Genomic DNA, 19,677 nt, shown 5'->3' with positions numbered 1-19,677 from the left:
GGTTGTGGTAGTTTTAACTAACCTAAAGGCACACAGTGGAACCAGTGTATGCAAGCTGCACTGTTGCATGTTATCTGGAGGACATAACTCTTCTGCAGCATTTCTGCTTTTAACAGAAATGTTGAGTTAGTAAAAATAAATGTACGCCCTGGTACTTAATGATTTCCCCTAAACGTCTGTCCAGAGGGACTGTTAGCTGCTTGCCTACACACTTGCATACACGTAAAAAAAAAAAAAAAAAAAAATGCATGTAACAGTAATGCTTGTGCTTGCATTTAATTATAAAGTGCTACTTGGATCTATAAACCAACAAAAAAAAGTTTAGGTGTTCAGAGCTATAACATTCAGGATTGTAGCTACGTGGCAAAATTCTTGCCAGTGATCTGTAGAGAACTAATGTGGGCAGTGGAGCTCCCCAGGGCTCAGTCCTCGGGCCTGTGCTGTTCAACATCTTTATCAGTGACTTGGAGGTGGGCGTGGAAAGCACGCTGTGCAAATTTGCTGATGCCGCAAAGATGTAAGGCGAGGTGGGTATACTGGAGGGGAGGGACAGAATCCAGCTAGATCTAGACAAGTTACAGAGGTGGGTGGATGAGAATGGGATGGAACTGAATTGCTTCCAGTCCATTCTCACTTTCAGGTTTGTATATTTGATGAATGCTGAAACAGATGTATCAAGTATCGCATACACGTATCTGCAAGATTTAAGACCCTCTTTTCAGCCATGCTTTACTTGGTTTGCATTTCTGTCACCCACAAATCAGGCACGAAGACAGGAAGTTCAACAGAACTGCAGACAAAAATAAGTCTGGGGACAAATTTTGCTTGAAAACATGGAGCACTACTTAACTAAAGATCTGGCCCTTGTCATGCAGACAAATGCAAGGTGCTGCATATAGGGAGAAGGAACCAGCAACGTACCTACAGGCTGGGGAAGACCCTTCTCAACAACACAATGGTTGAAAGGGATCTTGGAGTCATTGTTGACTTCAAGATGGACACGAGCTGCCAATGTGAGGAAGCCATCAGTAAGGCTAACTGCACCTTGTTGCACATCTACAGATGCATCACAAGCAGGTCCAGGGAGGTGATCCTTCCCCTCCAACTGTGGCTTGACCAGTGCCGCATAGAGTACTACATCCAGTTCTGGGCACCGCACTTCAAGATGGTTGTGGCTAACCTTGAGAGGGTCCAGAGGGCAGGCAGCAGGCCAGGTCCTACAAGGATAGACTAAAGAGCTTGAATCTATTCAGCCTCCACAAGAGAAGACTGAGGGGATCTGGTGGCTGTCTATAAACACAGCAGGGGTGACCAGTGGAAAATATGTGAGGCTTTGTTCCCCATAAGCAGCACCTGGGATAACAAGGAATAACAGCCACAAATTGATTGAGAGCAGGTTCAGGCTTGGTATCAGGAGGCATTACTTTACAGTTAAGGCTGCCAGGCTCTGGACTGGGCTCCCAAGGGAGGTGGTGCTCTCCCCTACCTTGGGGGTCTTCAAGAAGAGGTTGGATAGATATCTGGCTGAGGTATTATGATCCCAGCACTCATTCCTGCCCAGGGCAGGGGATTGGACTTGATGAGCTGTTCAGGTCCCTTCCAACCCTAGAAACTGATCACCAGCATACCAGTTCATCCTGATTCTTGCTCTTACGTGAATTAAAACAGAAAACAGTACACATGTTCTTCTACTTGCATTTGCAAGTGAGATTCTATATGGCAACAAATCAGGTTTTTAAGAGAATTGCTAATCTCTGACTTTTTTTCACAGGCCCATGCCCTCCCTGAGGGGCTAGTACTTCCTACTAACTGACCATGCATGAGAAATTAACATTCAGTATTAGAATCCTCTGGCAACAACAGATACTTCACTTTGTTTCCTTCCATAATATACCATCTGTACTACCAAATCAGCTGATAGGCTTGAAAGAGTCTTGTGAGGTATAAACACAGGAAGTGTAGCATGAAAAAGGCTGGGGAAATGGATTATCAGATGAACCCACTTTGGAAGAGGTTGCATTACAACATTTGAAATTTGGTTTTTAATTCCTTAATGGAAGTATATTAAAATACATGAGCAAGAAGCAGCAGAAGAAGTGCACTAAACTCTAAAGCAATTGACAGTGCCTGTCAAATATGTAACACACATTCAGAGCTTGAGTATTAGACTGACATGTTTTTCTTTATTCTTGACTTTTGCATCTGCATGAATTAATGCTGTGCATTAAAGTAAGTGACATTTCTTTTCATGCAGAAGAAACTGGACCACTCAAATTATCTTTGGGGGAAAAGTTTCATACAGACAATCTTCAGAATAAGTGGTTGATGCGGGTGGTTCTTTGAACATGGTAAGTAATACAATGTGGTCTGACGAATAAAGATTAAAAGAAAAAAAGCTATCCTGTAGAGTTTATGGAATATTTAGCCCTGCAGTTTGCTTTAGTACTCTTTTTTTTTTTTAAGCCACCTAGAAAAACCTCCTCATCACCACTGACTCAACTCTAGGCAATCGAAAAATTAAGACCCACTGCTTTTATTTATTTTATTATTACCCAATTATTTTACTTCAACTGTAACTTTTTTGGGAGAGGTTCACTTTACTGTGACAAAGCCTTTGCAGGTGCCACTGTGATGGTTCTAGTTAAGTTATGCTTATTAGAACTGAAAAGCAGATTAAGATAACACAGGCAACTAGATGCACAACACAACCTGTGTCAATAAAGGGCGGTAGATACCCTCTTAGAGATTGTTGTTTTCCTCCAGTTAAATCTTCTAACAGATAGTGGTGCCTTAGTACAACTGGAAGAAGCTGTGACAAGACAAAAACGAAGGAACAGAGAATACATTTGATGGAATTCCATTAGCATTTATAAAAAACAACCACTTCCTGGAAGCTCATACTTGAATAGTGACTAGCAAAAAGGGTAGCTTTTATTTATCTGTCTATGAAGACTAGGCAGTGCTTTACAATTATTTATATAGACAAAGTTGACAAGCAGCAACAATTTTACACTTTAAAAACCCACTCAGGCAAATAAATAAACTTCCACTTCAGAGAAAGATTTGTTTGCAACGGGTAACCAAAAAGATTAGATACCACTGTAAGTAGAATGTCAAAGTATATCAGTTCCAAGGAACATGTTGGTACTTACCCTAATGAAGGTAATTTCAAATAAAATACTGTGTTGTTATGCAAGAAAGTGAGACAGTGAATTAAGCAAAAGCTAAAAAGATTAATTTAGCTTCTCTGTTTTAAAAGAAACATCTTAATCCTCATACTTTCTAACATAATAGTAGATAGCAAGAGTAACTGCTGTAACCTCAGAACAGTATTTACTCCTAATCAGACATGTTAACCTAGAGAATACTGACATTGTGTTTGTAAGCTGTTTCCCAGCCACTGTTACACACTGGAAGAATAAACAGACCATTATCAAATCTGTGTAGCAGTCTAATGCAAAATATTAGCTTTCTTTATTCAGAGGTTGCCTAGAAGTTATTTTGAATATAGCACTGAATAGTTAGGTAGAATTTTAGAATATAAAAGTAAATACTCAATCGTTTAACTTCTGTGAAGTTAAAAGCATAACACAATCTGGTTAATATTTTCTGCATGCTGAATACAAACTCCTTCAATTACTTTATATGGTCTTATGCAAGAACTTGACAGAGACTTCCCCCATCAAAAGGAAGAAGCAAGTCAGCTTGTTACCATGATCTGTACTGTTCCTGTTACAACTCTGAAGTTATTTACATAAATCTAATTCACTAAATACCAGTGTAACTTGCCCTTCCCACAGAAAAAGCAGTTAGCAATTCACCCCTTCATTAGGTTTGACACGAAGTAAATGACTTAATGCTTAAGACTTAATCATGCAAAACCTTGTCACAATACATGTTTAGGTAAAACATTTTAGAAGTGGTAACAGAATACAGGTCCTGGAGTAAAGTAATTTATTGCAACACTTTCAGGGAAATAACTAATACCTGGCTCCCCTACACACACTTCAGAAATTCAAGGGAACCTGATTTGCTGTACTTCTGCCGCCTGCTTGCACAGAAATACTGCCATCCCCCTCAAGGGGATATTTTCTGCTACATGGCTTATGCAGGTGTTACCACCAAACAGGTGCATTCTTCAACTTAGTTCTCTAACTTTTTATGGCAGAAGAACTAGCATTTCTTTTGAAATGGCAAAATTCTAGGCAACCACTTTATGTTCTGGCAGAAACACTGTCTTCGTCTTTCCTGCCAAACTAATGTTAATACTTCCACATTTAAAACAATACTTCCAGATTTTAACTTCTTTGGCATTCAAGGAAAAGAAAAAACACTCTCAAAGTAGTTGCTGGCATCACATTGAAGTGATGCATTCTGTTTAACTCTCTGTCCCCAGCTACTTGGGCAATGTCATTTATGTTAGGGGTATTTTTAAAGGAGTTCAAAGTGTGTGGAAATCTGTTTTTTTCTTGGTATCATCTGACTCCATTCCTTTTTACCACAATAGTTCCTGCCACAATATCATAGGCTGTTCTGTTATGCTGAAAAAATAGTAGAGTAATAAAAGCTGGAAAAAATGAAGCAATAGAAAAGTTCTTGATCAATGCTCTTATTGTAGACCTGGAATGATAAGAAAAAAAAGCTTATTTTAAGTTTACTAGTTTAGACAGAAAAGTAGTTTTGCTAGGCACAAACTAAATTCAACAGGATTTGGAAATCAAGTACTGTATCATTTAAAGCTGGAGCAAACCCTTTAACTGATTCCTGGATCACAATTACAATGGACAATAGGATTTTGCCCAATAGAACCAATACTAGGTCATTTGGAAAGATGATAAGACTTCCATTCAAATTACAAGATTTCAGCAATAATTTGCTAGTGACAAAATTTAAGACTACTTACGTTGTTATGCTGACATTAGAGGATGGAATCACTAACACGCGACTTGGTGCAATAAGTACAGATGTATCACATGTCACAACTCTCAGTCCGAGCAGAAATTTGCCTGGGGTTGCCCCACCTGCTCCCCAAATACAGATAATCTACAAGAGAAGTCACTTATTTTAATTCTGCAGTCAAATACTGTTGGTTCTCCAGCAAGCATATGGTCTTCACAAAGAAAAACAATCAGAATGGCACAGAAACACTATGTTTTAAGCAGTCTTAATACAGAAAAAAGGACTTTGCTTTACGTGTAGTAATTTATGCAGTAATTTTACTTTATCAGTCAAAGCCCCCAACTGCTGGTAGCATTAGAGCATGTACTTAATAAGATCAGGTAACTCAACAATTTGATGCATCTGGTAGTTACACATTTCTGACAAACATCCAGTTGACAATCTTAAGAGTTAATGCTAATACCACTTACCTCATAGAAGCAGACTAACATCCTGTAGATAAGAGCCACTATCATCATTTTTTGCAAGTCTTCCATGGATGTGTCTTCATCTATTTCTTCTATTATATAATGCATAGCAAACTTGGAGATGTCCCTGTATAAAACAAGACTGTCCTTTAATAAGAAAAGCTACTTCACAAACGTAACATGATAAGAGTGAATTCAGTATGCATAACTGGAATGCTCTCTCATCACTTGGTCCTTTAAGGGCTTCATTTTCTGGATCCTCAACTAAAGAACAAAGTCAATCGACCATTATTAAGCAGACTTGCTACACCGTGTAATATTATATCCTCCCTAGCTCATCTCCTCTATTTGAGACCTGCAAAACTGCCTTAAAAAGACATCTCTGGTGGGAGATACACATGGGATTTGTGCAAGAGGAAACATCCCTGCATAACTTGATAGGAGCCCCGCCCCCCCACCTCACCTTTTCTGGTATCAGAAAGAGCACATACTTCAGGCTGGATTCTTCCTGTGCTCTAGCTTTCCTTGGAACTAGGTGCTCTCAAGCAGCACAGCTGGTTTAACATATGTAACTTAACTTTGTCCCAGGAACCACTGACCCTTTGCCAGGACCATGTGAAACTCCTGACCAGTCAAACTGGAGGCACTACACAGGTCAGGCAAGCACATCTGTCTTTCTGCTAAAAGGGATGCTTGGATGTTCCAGGCTCATCTGTTTCACGGTGCCTAAAACTTGATTCTCAAACAGCACAGAGACTAGTCTCAGGTCTAAGGTCCTCTGAGACAAAATCCAAAACATGTATTACCATTCCAGGCTCAGTATTATTTATCCAAGACTGCAGTTTCATTAGCATTAAACTGGGAGCAAATCCCTTACCCAGTAACACCAGTGGCACCTAAATCAAAAGCAGCTTGGAAGACCAAGCTAGTCCTGCCTATTAAGACCTCAGTAGCTTTGGCAACAATGCAAAAACAACTCTGGCTGGCATCTAGTCATTTGGCACTAACCTCTGGTGCCAACACCTCTGCAGTGGCTGCGAGTCTTAGCAGATGCTCATCAGGATACAAAAACAAGTGCACCTTCCTACAAGAGAAGCACAAGCAGAAGAAAGACTATCCTTTTCCTTTACATTCTGCCCCACCTGGACTTCAGACTGCTTGGCACTTAACTGCCATGCTCCTCTGGCGCCCAGTACCTTTATACTCAAAAGGGAGGTTTTTAAACCTCTCTGCATCCAAATAGCAAACATTAAGCGTACTGCACAAAACTTCAGAAATGTTCAGATTTATTAGAACCAAAATTTTCTGCACACCCAGCCTCCCATTTCTGGGCATTCAGAGCAGAACTGTGAGCAGCAATAAGAGCCTAACTGTTCCTAGTATCTTTACCTCCCACAGTTTACCCAGGAAGCCATTCTAGCTAATGTCTTTTTTGTCAGTAAGTAAGGATTCAGTCTCCCAAGCAGAGACACTACTTTTCTGTATAAAGGGCAACCTTGGACTATTTCCGTCATAAGGAGTTGAGACATCTTCTGACAGTCCAAAAAAAGAAAAGGTCCATCTAAAATGTTACTGAAAAAGGAACTGTCATTTCCCAGCACCCTGTACAGGAAGGTGGAGTCCCTGCAGTTCTGCATCTTAAATTGCAGGGCTTAGCTTAAGCTTCCTTCAGAGTCCATGTTCACCAGTATTTGCTCAATTAGATCAAGGACCAGCTCATCCTCTCTAATCCTACAGCAAGACATGTTAAATATACCATGGTAAATACAGCACCCCCAAAACAACTTGCAAATCCCTACTTACAAGCTTCTGGTGCAAGCCTTAAAATCTGTTACCAAAAACAGCTTTTTCTACATGGCAATTATACCTGTTAGGAGAATGAACAAGTGTTGCTCTCGAGCTGCCAATACCATAGTCTGCAAAGTCATCATAATGCCCCATCTTGGCATATGTGTGAGGTGCTCTTGGACAGCAGTGTACCTATGGCAGGGCAACAAGGGTAACTACCACTGCCCCTGTGCCCTAGGCTCCTGGCTGTGTGGCTATGATCTTGCTCTCAGATTTCTACCTGTGGAATATTTCCTTGCCCATGCCCACCCAAAGCAAACTCATCTCCATAACCTACACATAAGAAAGACTTTTACATAGGAAAACCAAACCTTTTTGAAAATCCAATAGGTCAACTGAAGCACACATGAAGAGAGGCTAGGGACAACGCATCATTAACCATTTCTCTTGGTGAATAAGGTGTAGCAGTATTTCATACATTGTAGGAAGCCAGCTCTTCTTGATTCAAATATCCATTTCCCAAGAGCCATTACAGCATCAGTAACATTCCTTAAACTGGCTCCCCAGGCTATGAAGCACAACTTTGGAGTTTAGAGCCTGCTTTCTCTAGGCACCTGTGCTGGGATACAACATATGGACCAATGCCCAAGCACAGAAGCAATGTAGCAATCCATATTTAGCTAACCATCTTTTACACACCCTCATCCTGAGGTAGTACTGGTTTACTAATTCACCCCACACAGGATTACACAGAGACCTTCCAGAGAGAAGTTGCATAACATTTACTTGTTTTTCAAAGGCTGCCTTTGGGCATTCACCATGACTTGCCCGCATACCCCTGTATTTAACATCACAGCTCTGCAATTAGAGCTGAGGCACTACCAGTGGTAGTGGTAGATGGGGCATAACGTGCTACCTTAGAAAGCACAAAACACCTAGGACATGAATTTTCAGGAAAGTTCCTCAACTTAGCATGTTGCAGGGGTTTAGGTTGTAGCCGTGTTGGTCTAAGGACACAGGCAGACAAGGTTCCTTGGGTGAATTTGATATCTTTAATTAGACCAACCCAAATGGTTGGAGAATGGTTATTAAGCAAGCTTTTGGGTTCAAAAACCCTTTGTTAGGCTAAGGAAGCTTCAGCAGTTGGTGTGTGCTCTTCATATAATCTGCCTGGCAACTGACTCCCCAGCCCAGCCTAGCCCTGGCTTGTTTACTTTTCATTCCATCCAGGAAGAGCACACACCAACTGCTGAAGCTTCCTTAGCCTGACGAAGGGTTTTTGAACCCGAAAGCTCGCTTAATAACCATTCTCCAACCATTTGGGTTGGTCTAATAAAAGATATCAAGTTCACCCAAGGAACCTTGTCAACTTAGCATTTGATTTGAAAACAGGTGACTCTTTTTGAAGATTCTTATACATGGTAAGCAACTTCCCTCCCCTCAAAAAAGGCATGATCATTCAAAAATCATTAAAAAATGATTCCCTTAGATTATCCATAACACATACTCTCCTTCCCCCTCTCCCTCAAGAGGCCAACTCTACAGGGATGAATGAGGAAAAGAATACCACAGGCCAATCTATTGCTTTACATGCTAAATAACTGATACACATTTTCATGAGTATGGCTGGAAGTTTTGGCAGCTGGTAAATAGATGACAGAACTCTGGATTAGGAACTTTAGTTGGATATTTCTGCTGAAGTGCTCAGTAATAAAAATGTCAATGGAAACATCAACATTCACCACAGATTTTGGACTATTCCAATATGAGAACTACCAACACATCTTTTCTTAGGCTGTTTTGGCAAAAATATGAACTCGAGACAGGCTCTAAAGCACAATTCTGTAGCTAGTGCATTGGCCTCTGCTGAAAAAATATCATATTGCTTCAGTATGACACCATGGTGGCAGAGAACTGAGACAGGCCTTAGTTTGTCCTGCTATCTCCTACCCCGGGGCTACAACAGCATAGCTGCCTTGGCATGCATGTGGTAACACACTAATAAGCCGAGATGGTGCTTACTATCATGCATACAGAAGCTTAGCCTGGTGTTCCATAGTGCTATGCCAGGACAATGTAGACCTCCTCAAGTCACAGACAGAAGTAGAATAAGGTAGGGTTACATAGCTTCAAAATTTAAAGATTTCAAAGATTTATGCCTCCATTAATTGAAAGGTTCGCAGACATCTTCAATCACAGAACCAAGAGGTTCTGAAGAAAAGAGAACAAAGCCTCTGGCTTAAACTGTATGGGAATAAACATTTAAAATGAAAGATCTCTGAGTGGAGTACAGCTTATGCATACTATATTTAGTTGGTATTTTCTAATCAAATCTCAAATAAACTCATCTCATGATCAGTGAAGATGGAAGCATAAGACTACTAGTCAACAAGTCAAGCATTTATACAGACAGCATATAATTGCATATAACATTTAAGTTCAAGTTGTACTAACCAATAAGGAACCAGTCAAGTTTGGTAGGTTCCATATTCGTCCTGCATTACCACACCTAGTCACAGTCCCTCAGACTTATTTTAAATAAATATTGCTTGATCTTTTTGTTGAAGCATATGCAATGCATGCAACCCCTAAAAGTTCTGGTATTTGTAGAGAACAACTGACAGAGATAAAGATATCCTAGTTCAAGTTTTAAAGGTTTCTATTCTCTCCCCCTGTCCCCTTTGAAAACTGGACTCAGGATTTCTGGAAAGCCTTGGCAATATATTTTTAAAGAGGAGCCATTAAACTAGTTTCAAATGCTCTCTTCCCACTACTCATGCTCTCCTATTCAAATTAACTTTCTAAAATAAGTTGTCCTTGCCATGATCAAATTTGTTTGATCATACAAAATTATTTTTAGGCAGACAAAATAATGTTTGGAACACCTATAGTATGTAGCTATGTTTTGAAAAGAAAAAGCCTGTTAACCCATGAAAGGAGCTACATAGCAATTCTTAACCATGTTCCATGAGTCATCCTAACATTTAGAAAGCAAGAACCAGTATAAAGGTCAATTGTTAGCTGCTCTAAAATGTAAAATATGCTTCCAAATGTCAGAAGAGTAACAAGGCTTTATATAATAAATGCCTTAAATTGATAACTTACTTTATTCCACTGAGGTGCATAATACTTAAGACAATGGTTGCCTTTATAAAGAACAGAATAAAGAAATCCACCATCTCTGCTATAAACCTGTGCGCCAAGGATGGAATAATGAACTCCTGACCTGTAATAAAAATAAACTGAGATTATGCAAACTTTTACTGCAACAAAGCAAAGTTTACAATTTAAAACTAAAGATTCTGTATACTGCAAGCCAATTTACAAGAAACACATTAAAAGGGTATTCAATATTTAAGAAACATTTTAAAATCCTTGTTCTGATCTACCAAGCCCATCTCTTTCATTCAAGCACCTCCTTAACTTAAAATACTCTTCACAATTCTGATAAGAATTACATTCAAATTAGAAAAGTTAGTTAAACCAACTACAAACCCATGTTTTAACTGAGTTACAGGTCTTTGCTGATGCTCATTCTTCTTTATTGTTTTAAGTCTTATCATATTTCAGTTTTCCATCTGTTAAAAGGTCACTTCTTTGTAACATGCCTAGGACACATCTATGCCTATCCATTTTTTTATTCTATAGTTTACAGTTATTTTGGTACAGAATGATTTCCTTCAGCTTTTTTTTTTTAAATCTGGATACTTTGATTAGAGGTAAAGCTCATTACCCCTTCAGTTTAGAATGGTGGGAATTCAATAAAGAAAGATAAAATAACTGTTAAACTGCTTTTAAATAAATTTTGATAGTGTTACTAACAAACATAAGGATTTAAAAAAAATTATTTTGAACAGTTCCCCTCCCCCCCCTCCAAAAAAAATGCTAGAGAGAACAATCTAGAGGTGCACCAATACAGCGGTCCCATATTGGATCAGCACCAATATAAGGAAAATTGACAGTATCAGCAATTGGCTTTTTCTGACCGATGTGGCCAATGCCACCAATAAATGCTCCTGTGCATACGCACAGCTGCAGCAGCATGCAGCCAGCAAGGAGCACAGCCCGGCAGCATCCAGCTGGTAAGTCTGCTGTGGGGAAGGGGTGCATGGGGGCGTGTTCCGCTGGCTCTGTGTGCGGAGGCGAACGGGCTGGGGTTGGGCTCTTCCCAGTGAGGGGCCTGGGCCAGGCTGTTCTTGGGGCGGGTGGCAGCACAGAGAGGGACTACAGCAAATTCTGGGGTGGCTGCAGCCCTCACCCCATAGCCCTGCTCAGCACTGCCACTGCCTACCCCAAAGCACAGCCCACCCCAACCCCCTGCTGGGAAAAGCCTGGTGCCACCCTGGCCCCAGCCCACAGCAGCAGCCTGCCCTTGCCCCCTGCATAGATCCAGGGACGCCCCCCCATGCCCTCCTGGGGTGCACACAGTGGCGGGAGCCGTCCCCCTTCTCCACACCCCCTAGACAAGCTGCTTGTGGCTTCATCATGTCCTCCTCCCCAGCTGGACAGCCCCAGCCCCAGCCCCACTCCTTCCCTCACCATGGGGGCCTCGATCTGCCCCCCCCCCAACAACAGACTTACCAGCTGGATGCTTCTCTCCAAGCTGCCAGGCCGCATATTAGCAATTGGATCGTATCAGCTAATACAGCTCCTTAAAAATCAGTCATTGGTATCAGCCCAAAAAATCTCTGTTGGTGCACCCTTAGAAAAATCCTAGAAGGTATGCATTTTGCCAGTAGCATATACAGAATAACTTGCCTGAAACTAATGAGCATCCTCCTAATTGAATTCTATTTAAGGACACACACACACACACACACACACCTGACAAGATATTTTATCAATCCAATGCTTGCAATGGTTTTATGCATGAGTGTCCATCTGTTCTGAAGGAGCCAAGGATGGCATTTACTATCCTTTACCTACCACCCCACCCCCCAAAAACATTTCACCACGGTAACCTCATTTACAGAAAGAAAGCTGCACAAGGCTTCTACTGAAGCTGCACAAACGCTGCTGTAAATATGTGCTGCGCTGAAGGAGTTCCTTGAAGCCTAAGGTGCTCAGTCTTTTTTTGTCTGCTCTTTCTTTTAAAAAGGCTAGTTTGTGACAGGAGAGTGAATGGATAAGGGCACCTTCTTATTAACATATCCCCTTCTTTGCATCTTTCTGCTAGCTCACTTAAAATTTTCAATAGCAATGCAGAATATCAAAATGGATTCAATTCCCATTTATGGGAAAGCTGTCAATAAAATTCCCATCACAGATCGTTTATCTAATGGTGAAGAGAACCGGAACAACCCAGCTAAGTATTCTGATCCCAGCTTGGCTGTGCATAGCCACTAGTTACAAATCATAAAGTTCCAAAGTGAGGCTATTTATTCAGTACGAAACAAACTAAAGTATTATTGTGACTACAGTCACAATAAAATTACACTCAAATTTGATGCTACAGAGACTTACAACTAAATAAGGAGGAAGATATGCATCCCAAAGAGACAGGGAGAATTCACCTGAGACTTATCAGTGTCTCAACTTAGTCTATGGCAGTAGTTCTCAACTCAGGTGGCCCAAGGCCCCCTAAGGGGTGCCATGACAGTGTTCCAAGTACCTGCAGCACCTGCAAGCAATCCTGCCTGCATTGGGGGGCTCTCTGATCAGCCTAAAGTGGGAAGGAGAGCTGGTTTGTGCTACAGCCCTTCCCAGTCTACCCCCTGCATGCTCCTCCCAGAAACAAAGACAGGCAGGACACTTCCACTTGCCCAAAATGCCTCTGTTTCCAGGAGATGCCATGCAGAGTTGCACCAGGACACGCTGTAGCACAAGCCAGCTATCCTGTATGCTTCAGGCTGATCAGAGAGCCCTAATGCAGGTGCTGCGGCTTTCCCTGACTGCCTGTACACAGAGTATTCTTACTGCTGAGGTAGCAACTTTCAGTCTGGAGGAGCCATGCAGCATAACTGACTTCTGTATGAATCTCCATCTGTCACTGAAACATTAAAATAACTGCATAAACTCTAAACAGATACAATTAGCTCACCGTCTAAACAGGCATTGCTTAGAGACACATTAATTCAGATTTAATAAGGATTTTTTTTAATTGGTCAAAGATCACTATAGTGGCTTTCAGAAAAATAAAAGACTGCACAGCGTGTCTTTTAACTCTTCAATGTCCACCTCCCCCTTTCAACGCAGGAAGGTTTTTTCATGGTCCCTCTATGCCTCTTCTAAGCACTGTCCATACAAAACAGATTGCAATAGTTCAGTGGTTCTCAACTGGGGATGCCTCCACATTCAAAAAAGTTGTGGACAAGTGCCTCCAAAGAACTTGTGCCCAATTCTAAAACCACTAAGATTCATTCATCTATGGCGCAGACTCTATCATGGGACTGCTACTGCCTTAACTCGAGTTTTACACACCCGGTGTAGACACTAATCTGGCCCCATGGGGCCAGTCCACAGGCCAGGCAGAACCCACAGACCAGCCCCGCATTCTGGATCTGGAGTGGGTCCTGTGTGTAGCATGGCTCTGCTCCAGCAACTCCGGAGCTGTGCAGCATGGCCCTGGAGCTGAGCAGGTACGGGACTGCATGCAACGTGGCCCCAGAACCCCACAGTGCTGCGCTGCCCGCAGCACCTGCTCCAGGATATGAGCTGGAACAGGCCACCCAGTGTGCTCTGCACGCTGCCTGTCGGTCACTCCAAGCCCCATAGGCAGCACCAGGGGTCAGATGATAGCTCCACAGGCAGATCCAGCCTACAGGCTGTGTATTTGACACCCAAGGGTTCTGATAACACTTTGCTGGCAAAACTGAGTCCATGCTGGATAGCCAAAGTTATGCTGACTACAGGGTGCAATCTTCTTGTATCCCATGCCAAACAGCTACTGCACAAAGCTATTGATTTCCTACATTCACCCATCCGGACTGTACAATTAATTGTGCTACACACTCTCCTTTGAGGAGAGCTGCCTACACTGCAGTGGAAATGCTCTTCTCTCATCAGGAAAGCTGTTTTCCATCGCTATCCTCGGTGAGCAAAGAAACATTCCCATTCCACTGAAACGTATTAGCAGGCAGTCAATTCCCTAGTGTCCTTGGCATAGTGGCTTGATCTACTATTATCTGAAGATGTGCATGACTGTCCAAGAGTGATTTTACTAAACCTTGTTCATACCACATTCTGGGACAATTAACAGCATTTGTTCTTAAGTGATCTAAACTTCAGAGTACGACTTCCCTTATTCCTTTTAAACCAAGCGCATATCTGTTCAGAGCTCACAACTGGGGGGAAAAAGTAAAATCTGGAAGCAATTAGATTTCACTCATTTTCGCTGGTTTTGTCCCCTTGACCTGCCATGCAGGTCCAAAGAGAAATTACTGATCTGCAGCATGGGGGTCACTCTAGAACGGCGGGTGTTGCCTGTTCAAGACCCAAAGGAGCCCTGCAAAGATTCAGGGCCCCCTCAAAAATGCCAACTCACCATTTTTTGACTACAGAAAAGCACTAGAGCCGTTCCGGTGCTGCGCAGCAAAATGGTGCTGACACCAGGGACGCCTGGCAGAAATCTCCAGGTCCGTCTTGTGACTCACGTGCATGGCGCTAACAGCGCACGGCACCCCCGCAAGGACCTCAGGGCAGCGTGGGGCAGAGCAGACAATCCCTGCTCTGGGCCGCTCAGCTTCCTGGGGTGCGCTCTGCCCCCTGGGGCCTGCTCCAAGGGCCCCCTCATTGTGATCTACTAGGCTGGGGGCTGACAGAAGTGCGCAGGGGCGGTCCCGTCCACCCGAGGCGCGGCTCACCTGCCGGGCGGGCGCTATCGCGCGGGGCGCTGCTGGCGCGGGGCGGGGCGGCGGGGCCGGGCCGGGGCAGCGGGGTGAGGCGGGCCGGGCCAGGCGCTGGCAGCACGTAGAAGGGGCTGTAGTAGGCGGCGGCGGCAGCGGCGGCTGCGGCGGGGCCCGCGCTGCAGGGCGCGGTGCCCGCGGCGGCAGCGGCGGCGGCCATGAGGGCGGGCAGGCCGCTGTGCCAGCTCACGTAGCCGCAGTACGAGTCCCACAGCCACTGGTGCACGCGCCGCGCGTACTCCGCCGCGCTCGGGGGCGGCGGCGGGCCTGTGCCCGGGCTGCTCCCCGCGCCCCCTTCCTCCTCCACCTCAGCCCCTGCCGCGGCCATGGCCGCGGGCTCCGGCTCCGCCATGGCCCCCGTCCGCTCCCTCCACACGCCCCTCCTCCACTGCGCATGCGCAGGCCGACAACCTCGCTCCGCTTCACCCACCTGCCAGGTGGGAGGGGGTAAGAGCAGGAGCGACCAACTGAGTGAGGAGGTGCGGGGGGAGGCAACACCGCTCCAGCGCGAGAGGATATCGCCCCCCGCCCCCACGGATACGGTATCGTCCTGTCACGCCAGCCCGAGGCTGGATGGAGCACAAGCAGTGGCGGGGAGGAGCTAGGCCGCGGGGGGCGGGGCTTCCGTTGCCAGGACGATCGGTGTGGCGCAGCTCGGTTCGTGGCACGGTGACGCCCTTGCTTCAGGGCTGCTGTCATGGCAACCGGCCCGGGGTTACCAAATATGGGCGGGGGAGGGGCGGGCGGCAGCTTGCAACCCATGCTGCCTCAGGTGGCGCTCGTCTGCCCAGAGTTTGATTTGCATGTCTCCCCTGGCGGGTAATACCGTAGCAGGCCAAGGGGTAATCCCGCAGTGCCATACTTGGAGTAATCCTGTTGTACCACAAGGCCATGCTCAGTGGTAATGGCTTCATTACCCACAGGCTTCCTGCCTGAGGAGGGGTTGGGAGTCCACCCTTGGGGATCTTTCCAAACACCCTGCAGGTGGCCTTGGAGAGCCCCAGTGGCTGCGTCACTACATGGAGGTTTTGATTCTCCAGCCAAATTTGCAAATATGTGAAGCTGGCAGGGGCACGCTGAAGGCCACTCACTTGCCCTGGGGGATGGAGCGCTGCTGGGCAGATGCTCACAGACCCTCCGGGTGTGCTGTGATCCACTTGAGGCTCAGGCACTGAGGGGTCCTGACGCTCTTCTCTGGAGCCTCCGCTGCTTCCAAGGAGCTGTAGCCGGTGGGTGAGGTCTGCTAGGTGAAAAGGGACTACAGGATCACATCACTAGGGTGGTTTGACCATAGCCCTTTAGACAGCCCCTTCCCTTCCAAGAATTTGCACTTCTTCTTCTTCCTGCCCTTTTCCCTCGGTGCTTCCCCAGTCACAGGAGACTTGTCACTCCCTGACTTGCCCATGTTGGCCCTTCACTCCAAACCAGATTGAACTCCTGCTCCTTTGAGGTTGACGTTTGGATCCTCTCTGCTGTTCTCTGCCTTTCTCCTACCTATGGGGTCTCTTTATCCTTGTCAATGCCCAGGAAAGGATCTATTCCCCAGCTCTGCATTACCAATATATCTCACGCTACATTTACTCTAATGACATCCAGTGTTCCTATCGACACTGGCTGTGCACCATGCCTTATCCATCCTGGCTCTGAAGGAGACCCTGCATCAGGAACCATTTGGTGGCTTCAGGTTCACAGTTGAGGAAAAACTGGTCTGAATCAGAGATACGAAACACACACAGGGTTAAAACACAAACATTTCTTATCCTGTCCAATTCAGAGTGTTGCCTCTGGACCATGCCCAGCTCCTTCCTGCTACATGCGGAGCTGGTAGGAAAGGTTACTCTCAAGGCAGGTCTTCTGTGGATGCAGAATTAGTCTTTACCTGTTTCTGACCTGCAGGACCTGGGCCTGAAATCAGAAGAGACCCTCGCTTCCTTGCCACCTCCACAAGGATGTGAGGTTCAGGGTGGTTTGTCCATTTACCCAAGCCTTACCTGCTCCCCCTCAGCTGAGTGATCTCTAGGACAAATCCTCCTCTGGACTGGCTTTGTTGTCCTTCTCCAGCTGCTGTCAGGCAATCACTATGAGGAACCAAAAGTGCCATGAAGTCTCACAAGTTTGCATGAAAAACTCAAGCACCCTGAGCCTGATTTAAACAGGGAAATGAATCCTGAAGTGAGGTGAGGAAGGATCTCATGTAAGCAGTACGCCTGTGTGTCAAGTGATGGAAATAGGCTACATGCTCAGGGGCGAGGCTGAGGTTGTGAAAACGTGGAGGAAAGAGGAGGAGGATTTTCTACGACAACCTCCATCATTTGGAGCTGTGACCCCTGTCGCTTAAGGTGTTCTCCTCGCCTGGTGCACACACTTGGCTGTCCTGTTTTTTTTTAAACAGGCCTGGAAAGCTCCGGTCCTGGTTCCTGCAGACCAAGGAAATGGAAACAGACTTTCTGCGGGGGCCACCTAGGCTGAGCATGGCTTGGTGATCCTCTTGCCTGGCTTTAAAAGCAACTAAAAAAAGGAGTAGGAAAAGGGACCAGCCAGTTGTCCAGGCCTTTCTTAAACTGTGATGTAAGGGGTGTTTTGCTGAGTAAAAACTGCAAGATGAGGTCCCAGTAAACCCCAAGGCCCCATGAGACTGTGAAGTTGGTGGAAATGTCATCAAGTCAGGTCATGGGGAACTGGTGCTGTCTTAGTCGGGGGGACACGTGCCCCCCTGCAACCAGTCTCGCAGCACAGGGTGTGGGGGTCCCCCCTGCAGCCAATATCGCTGCCCGGAGGGAAATCCCCCGTGGCCGATCGCTGCAGCCACTTCTGGGAGCAGCTGCAGTGATCGGTCACCGTGTGCAGGGGGGGCACTGTCACTCCTGCCTGCCCCCCTGCCCATCACTTAAGCAGTGAGCGCAGCCATCCAGGGTCTGCACCGGTGCAAACAGACCCCCTACACATTGCCACTGAGTCAGGTGAGGTGTCCCGGGGACCCGGCGCCCAGGAGCAGTCCAGCGCTGGGTCCCATGTGTCAGTGAAGTCTGACGCAGACATTCGAGGTTGGCAAGACGCCTCCTCCCTGGGATCCTTGTGCGCCGAGGTGGCAGGGCAGGAGAGGGGCAGCATCCCTAAGGTCCCGCTCACCTGTCCCTGCCCAGACACGGGGCGGCCGTCAGCACTGCTCCAGCCGCCGATGGCAACTGCCTGCAAATCCCAGGTGCCGGCGCGATGATTCGAGCACTGCCGCAGCAACGCACCACACTGTGCTCCACCACAGCCGGCCCCTCCGTCTGCCAGGGTCACATCCCTTTCCAGCTCGGCCCCCTCACATGCTCCTGGGGATGGACCTGCATGTGGGCAAGGCAGTTGCTCCCTCAGATGGAGGCGCTGCATAAATACATGTACTTGTGGGTGGTCATTACCAATGACAATGGTGCCAGTGCCATTTGGGTGTCTCATGAGAGACATCACTGTTTCGAAAGAGGTGCCCTGTGTCGGGGAAATGGGAGCTTCCCTTCAACAGAAATCCCCCCAACCTACCTGGCGGGGTGGGCCAGCGGGGAAGGCAGGGTGGGGAGGGACGTAGATTCAGAGATTCATAGTCCTAGGGTTGGGCGGGACCTCAAGAGATCATTGAGTCCGACCCCCTGCCTAGGCAGCAAGGAGTACTGGGGTGAGATGACCCCCACCAGATGCCTATCCAGCCTCTTCTTAAAGACCCCCAAGGTAGGGGAGAGCACCGCCTCCCTTGGGAGCCCATTTCAAAGTTTGGCCACCCTTACCATGAAGAAGTTTTTCCTGATATCTAGCTGAAATCCGCTCTCTTTCAGTATGTGACCATTGTTCCTTGTTACCCCAAGAGGCGCCCCGATGAACAGAGCGTCTCTGATCCCTTGCTGCGTCCCCGTAATGAATCTGTAGGTGGCTGCAAGATCACCTCTCAGCCGTCTCTTGTGGAGGCTGAAGAGGTCCAGGTCCCTCAGTCTCTCCTCATAGGGCTTGTCTTGTAAGCACCTAACCATACAAGTGGCCCTCCTCTGGACCCTCTCAAGTCTATCAACATCCCTCTTGAAGTACGGTGCCCAAAACTGGATGCAGTACTCCAACTGTCGTGTGACCAATGCCGCATAGAGGGGAAGTATCACCTCCGTGGATCTATTTGTCATGCATGTGCTGATGCATGGTGAGGTGCTGTTAGCTTTGCTGATGATATCGTTACCCTGATGACTCATGTTCATCTTGGAGTCCACAAAGACCCCGAGATCCCTTACTGCTTCTGCACTGCTGAGGGGGTCACTTCCCAGCAAGCAGGTGTGCTGGATATTTGTGCGCCCTATGTGCAGCACTCTGCACTTGTCACTGTTGTACTGCATCCTATTGTTGTCCTGTGGGGCCAGGCCAACTCTCAGGATCTCAAAAATGAAGTCTTAGATGGTAGGGTATGACACAATTGCACATATACACAGACAAAAATCAATTAGGCACATACACACCCTAATGATAATGAGATGAAATCATACACAATACAAACATACATACACATATACACACAGGTGAAACACTAACTCAGGTGTGAGTGTGTGTGTGTTGGTGCCTGCGTTACCTATGCTGGAGGTGCTTGGTAACTAAAGAGCAAGCTACAGAGATCAGGGAAAAAGTCAGTGGGGATGAGGCAATAGCAGAGGAAGAGATCG

The 19,677-nt window shown here is 45.9% G+C and overlaps 1 protein-coding gene across 1 annotated transcript; it reads right to left on the bottom strand.

Annotated features, from left to right (window-relative positions):
• Positions 1-2,901: 2,901 nt before the first annotated feature.
• FAM8A1 (family with sequence similarity 8 member A1) lies at positions 2,902-15,365 on the bottom strand. The gene is made up of 5 exons (XM_059724423.1): positions 14,957-15,365; positions 10,260-10,380; positions 5,370-5,493; positions 4,904-5,043; positions 2,902-4,620 (listed from the first exon to the last, which is right to left on the bottom strand). The coding sequence occupies exons 1-5, from the start codon at positions 15,348-15,350 to the stop codon at positions 4,476-4,478; spliced, it is 924 nt and encodes a 307-aa protein (XP_059580406.1). The 5' UTR covers positions 15,351-15,365; the 3' UTR covers positions 2,902-4,475.
• Positions 15,366-19,677: the final 4,312 nt, after the last annotated feature.

Source organism: Alligator mississippiensis, chromosome 3 (genome assembly GCF_030867095.1).
Source record: "Alligator mississippiensis isolate rAllMis1 chromosome 3, rAllMis1, whole genome shotgun sequence".
Taxonomy (NCBI): domain Eukaryota; kingdom Metazoa; phylum Chordata; order Crocodylia; family Alligatoridae; genus Alligator; species Alligator mississippiensis.
The sequence above is the reverse complement of the archived record's forward strand: the minus strand, read 5'-3'. Positions and strand labels throughout refer to the sequence as shown.

Bases quoted from the DNA above. Each gene is read 5' to 3' on its own strand.
- FAM8A1 (XM_059724423.1), bottom strand. From the start codon at position 15,350: ATGGCGGAGCCGGAGCCCGCGGCCATGGCCGCGGCAGGGGCTGAGGTG. The intron at 10,381-14,956 runs GTGAGCCGCGCC...TTTTTATTACAG, and splicing joins CGATAGCGCCCGCCCGGCAG to GTCAGGAGTTCATTATTCCA. The intron at 5,044-5,369 runs GTAAGTGGTATT...CTTCTCTTGTAG, and splicing joins TGTTAGTCTGCTTCTATGAG to ATTATCTGTATTTGGGGAGC.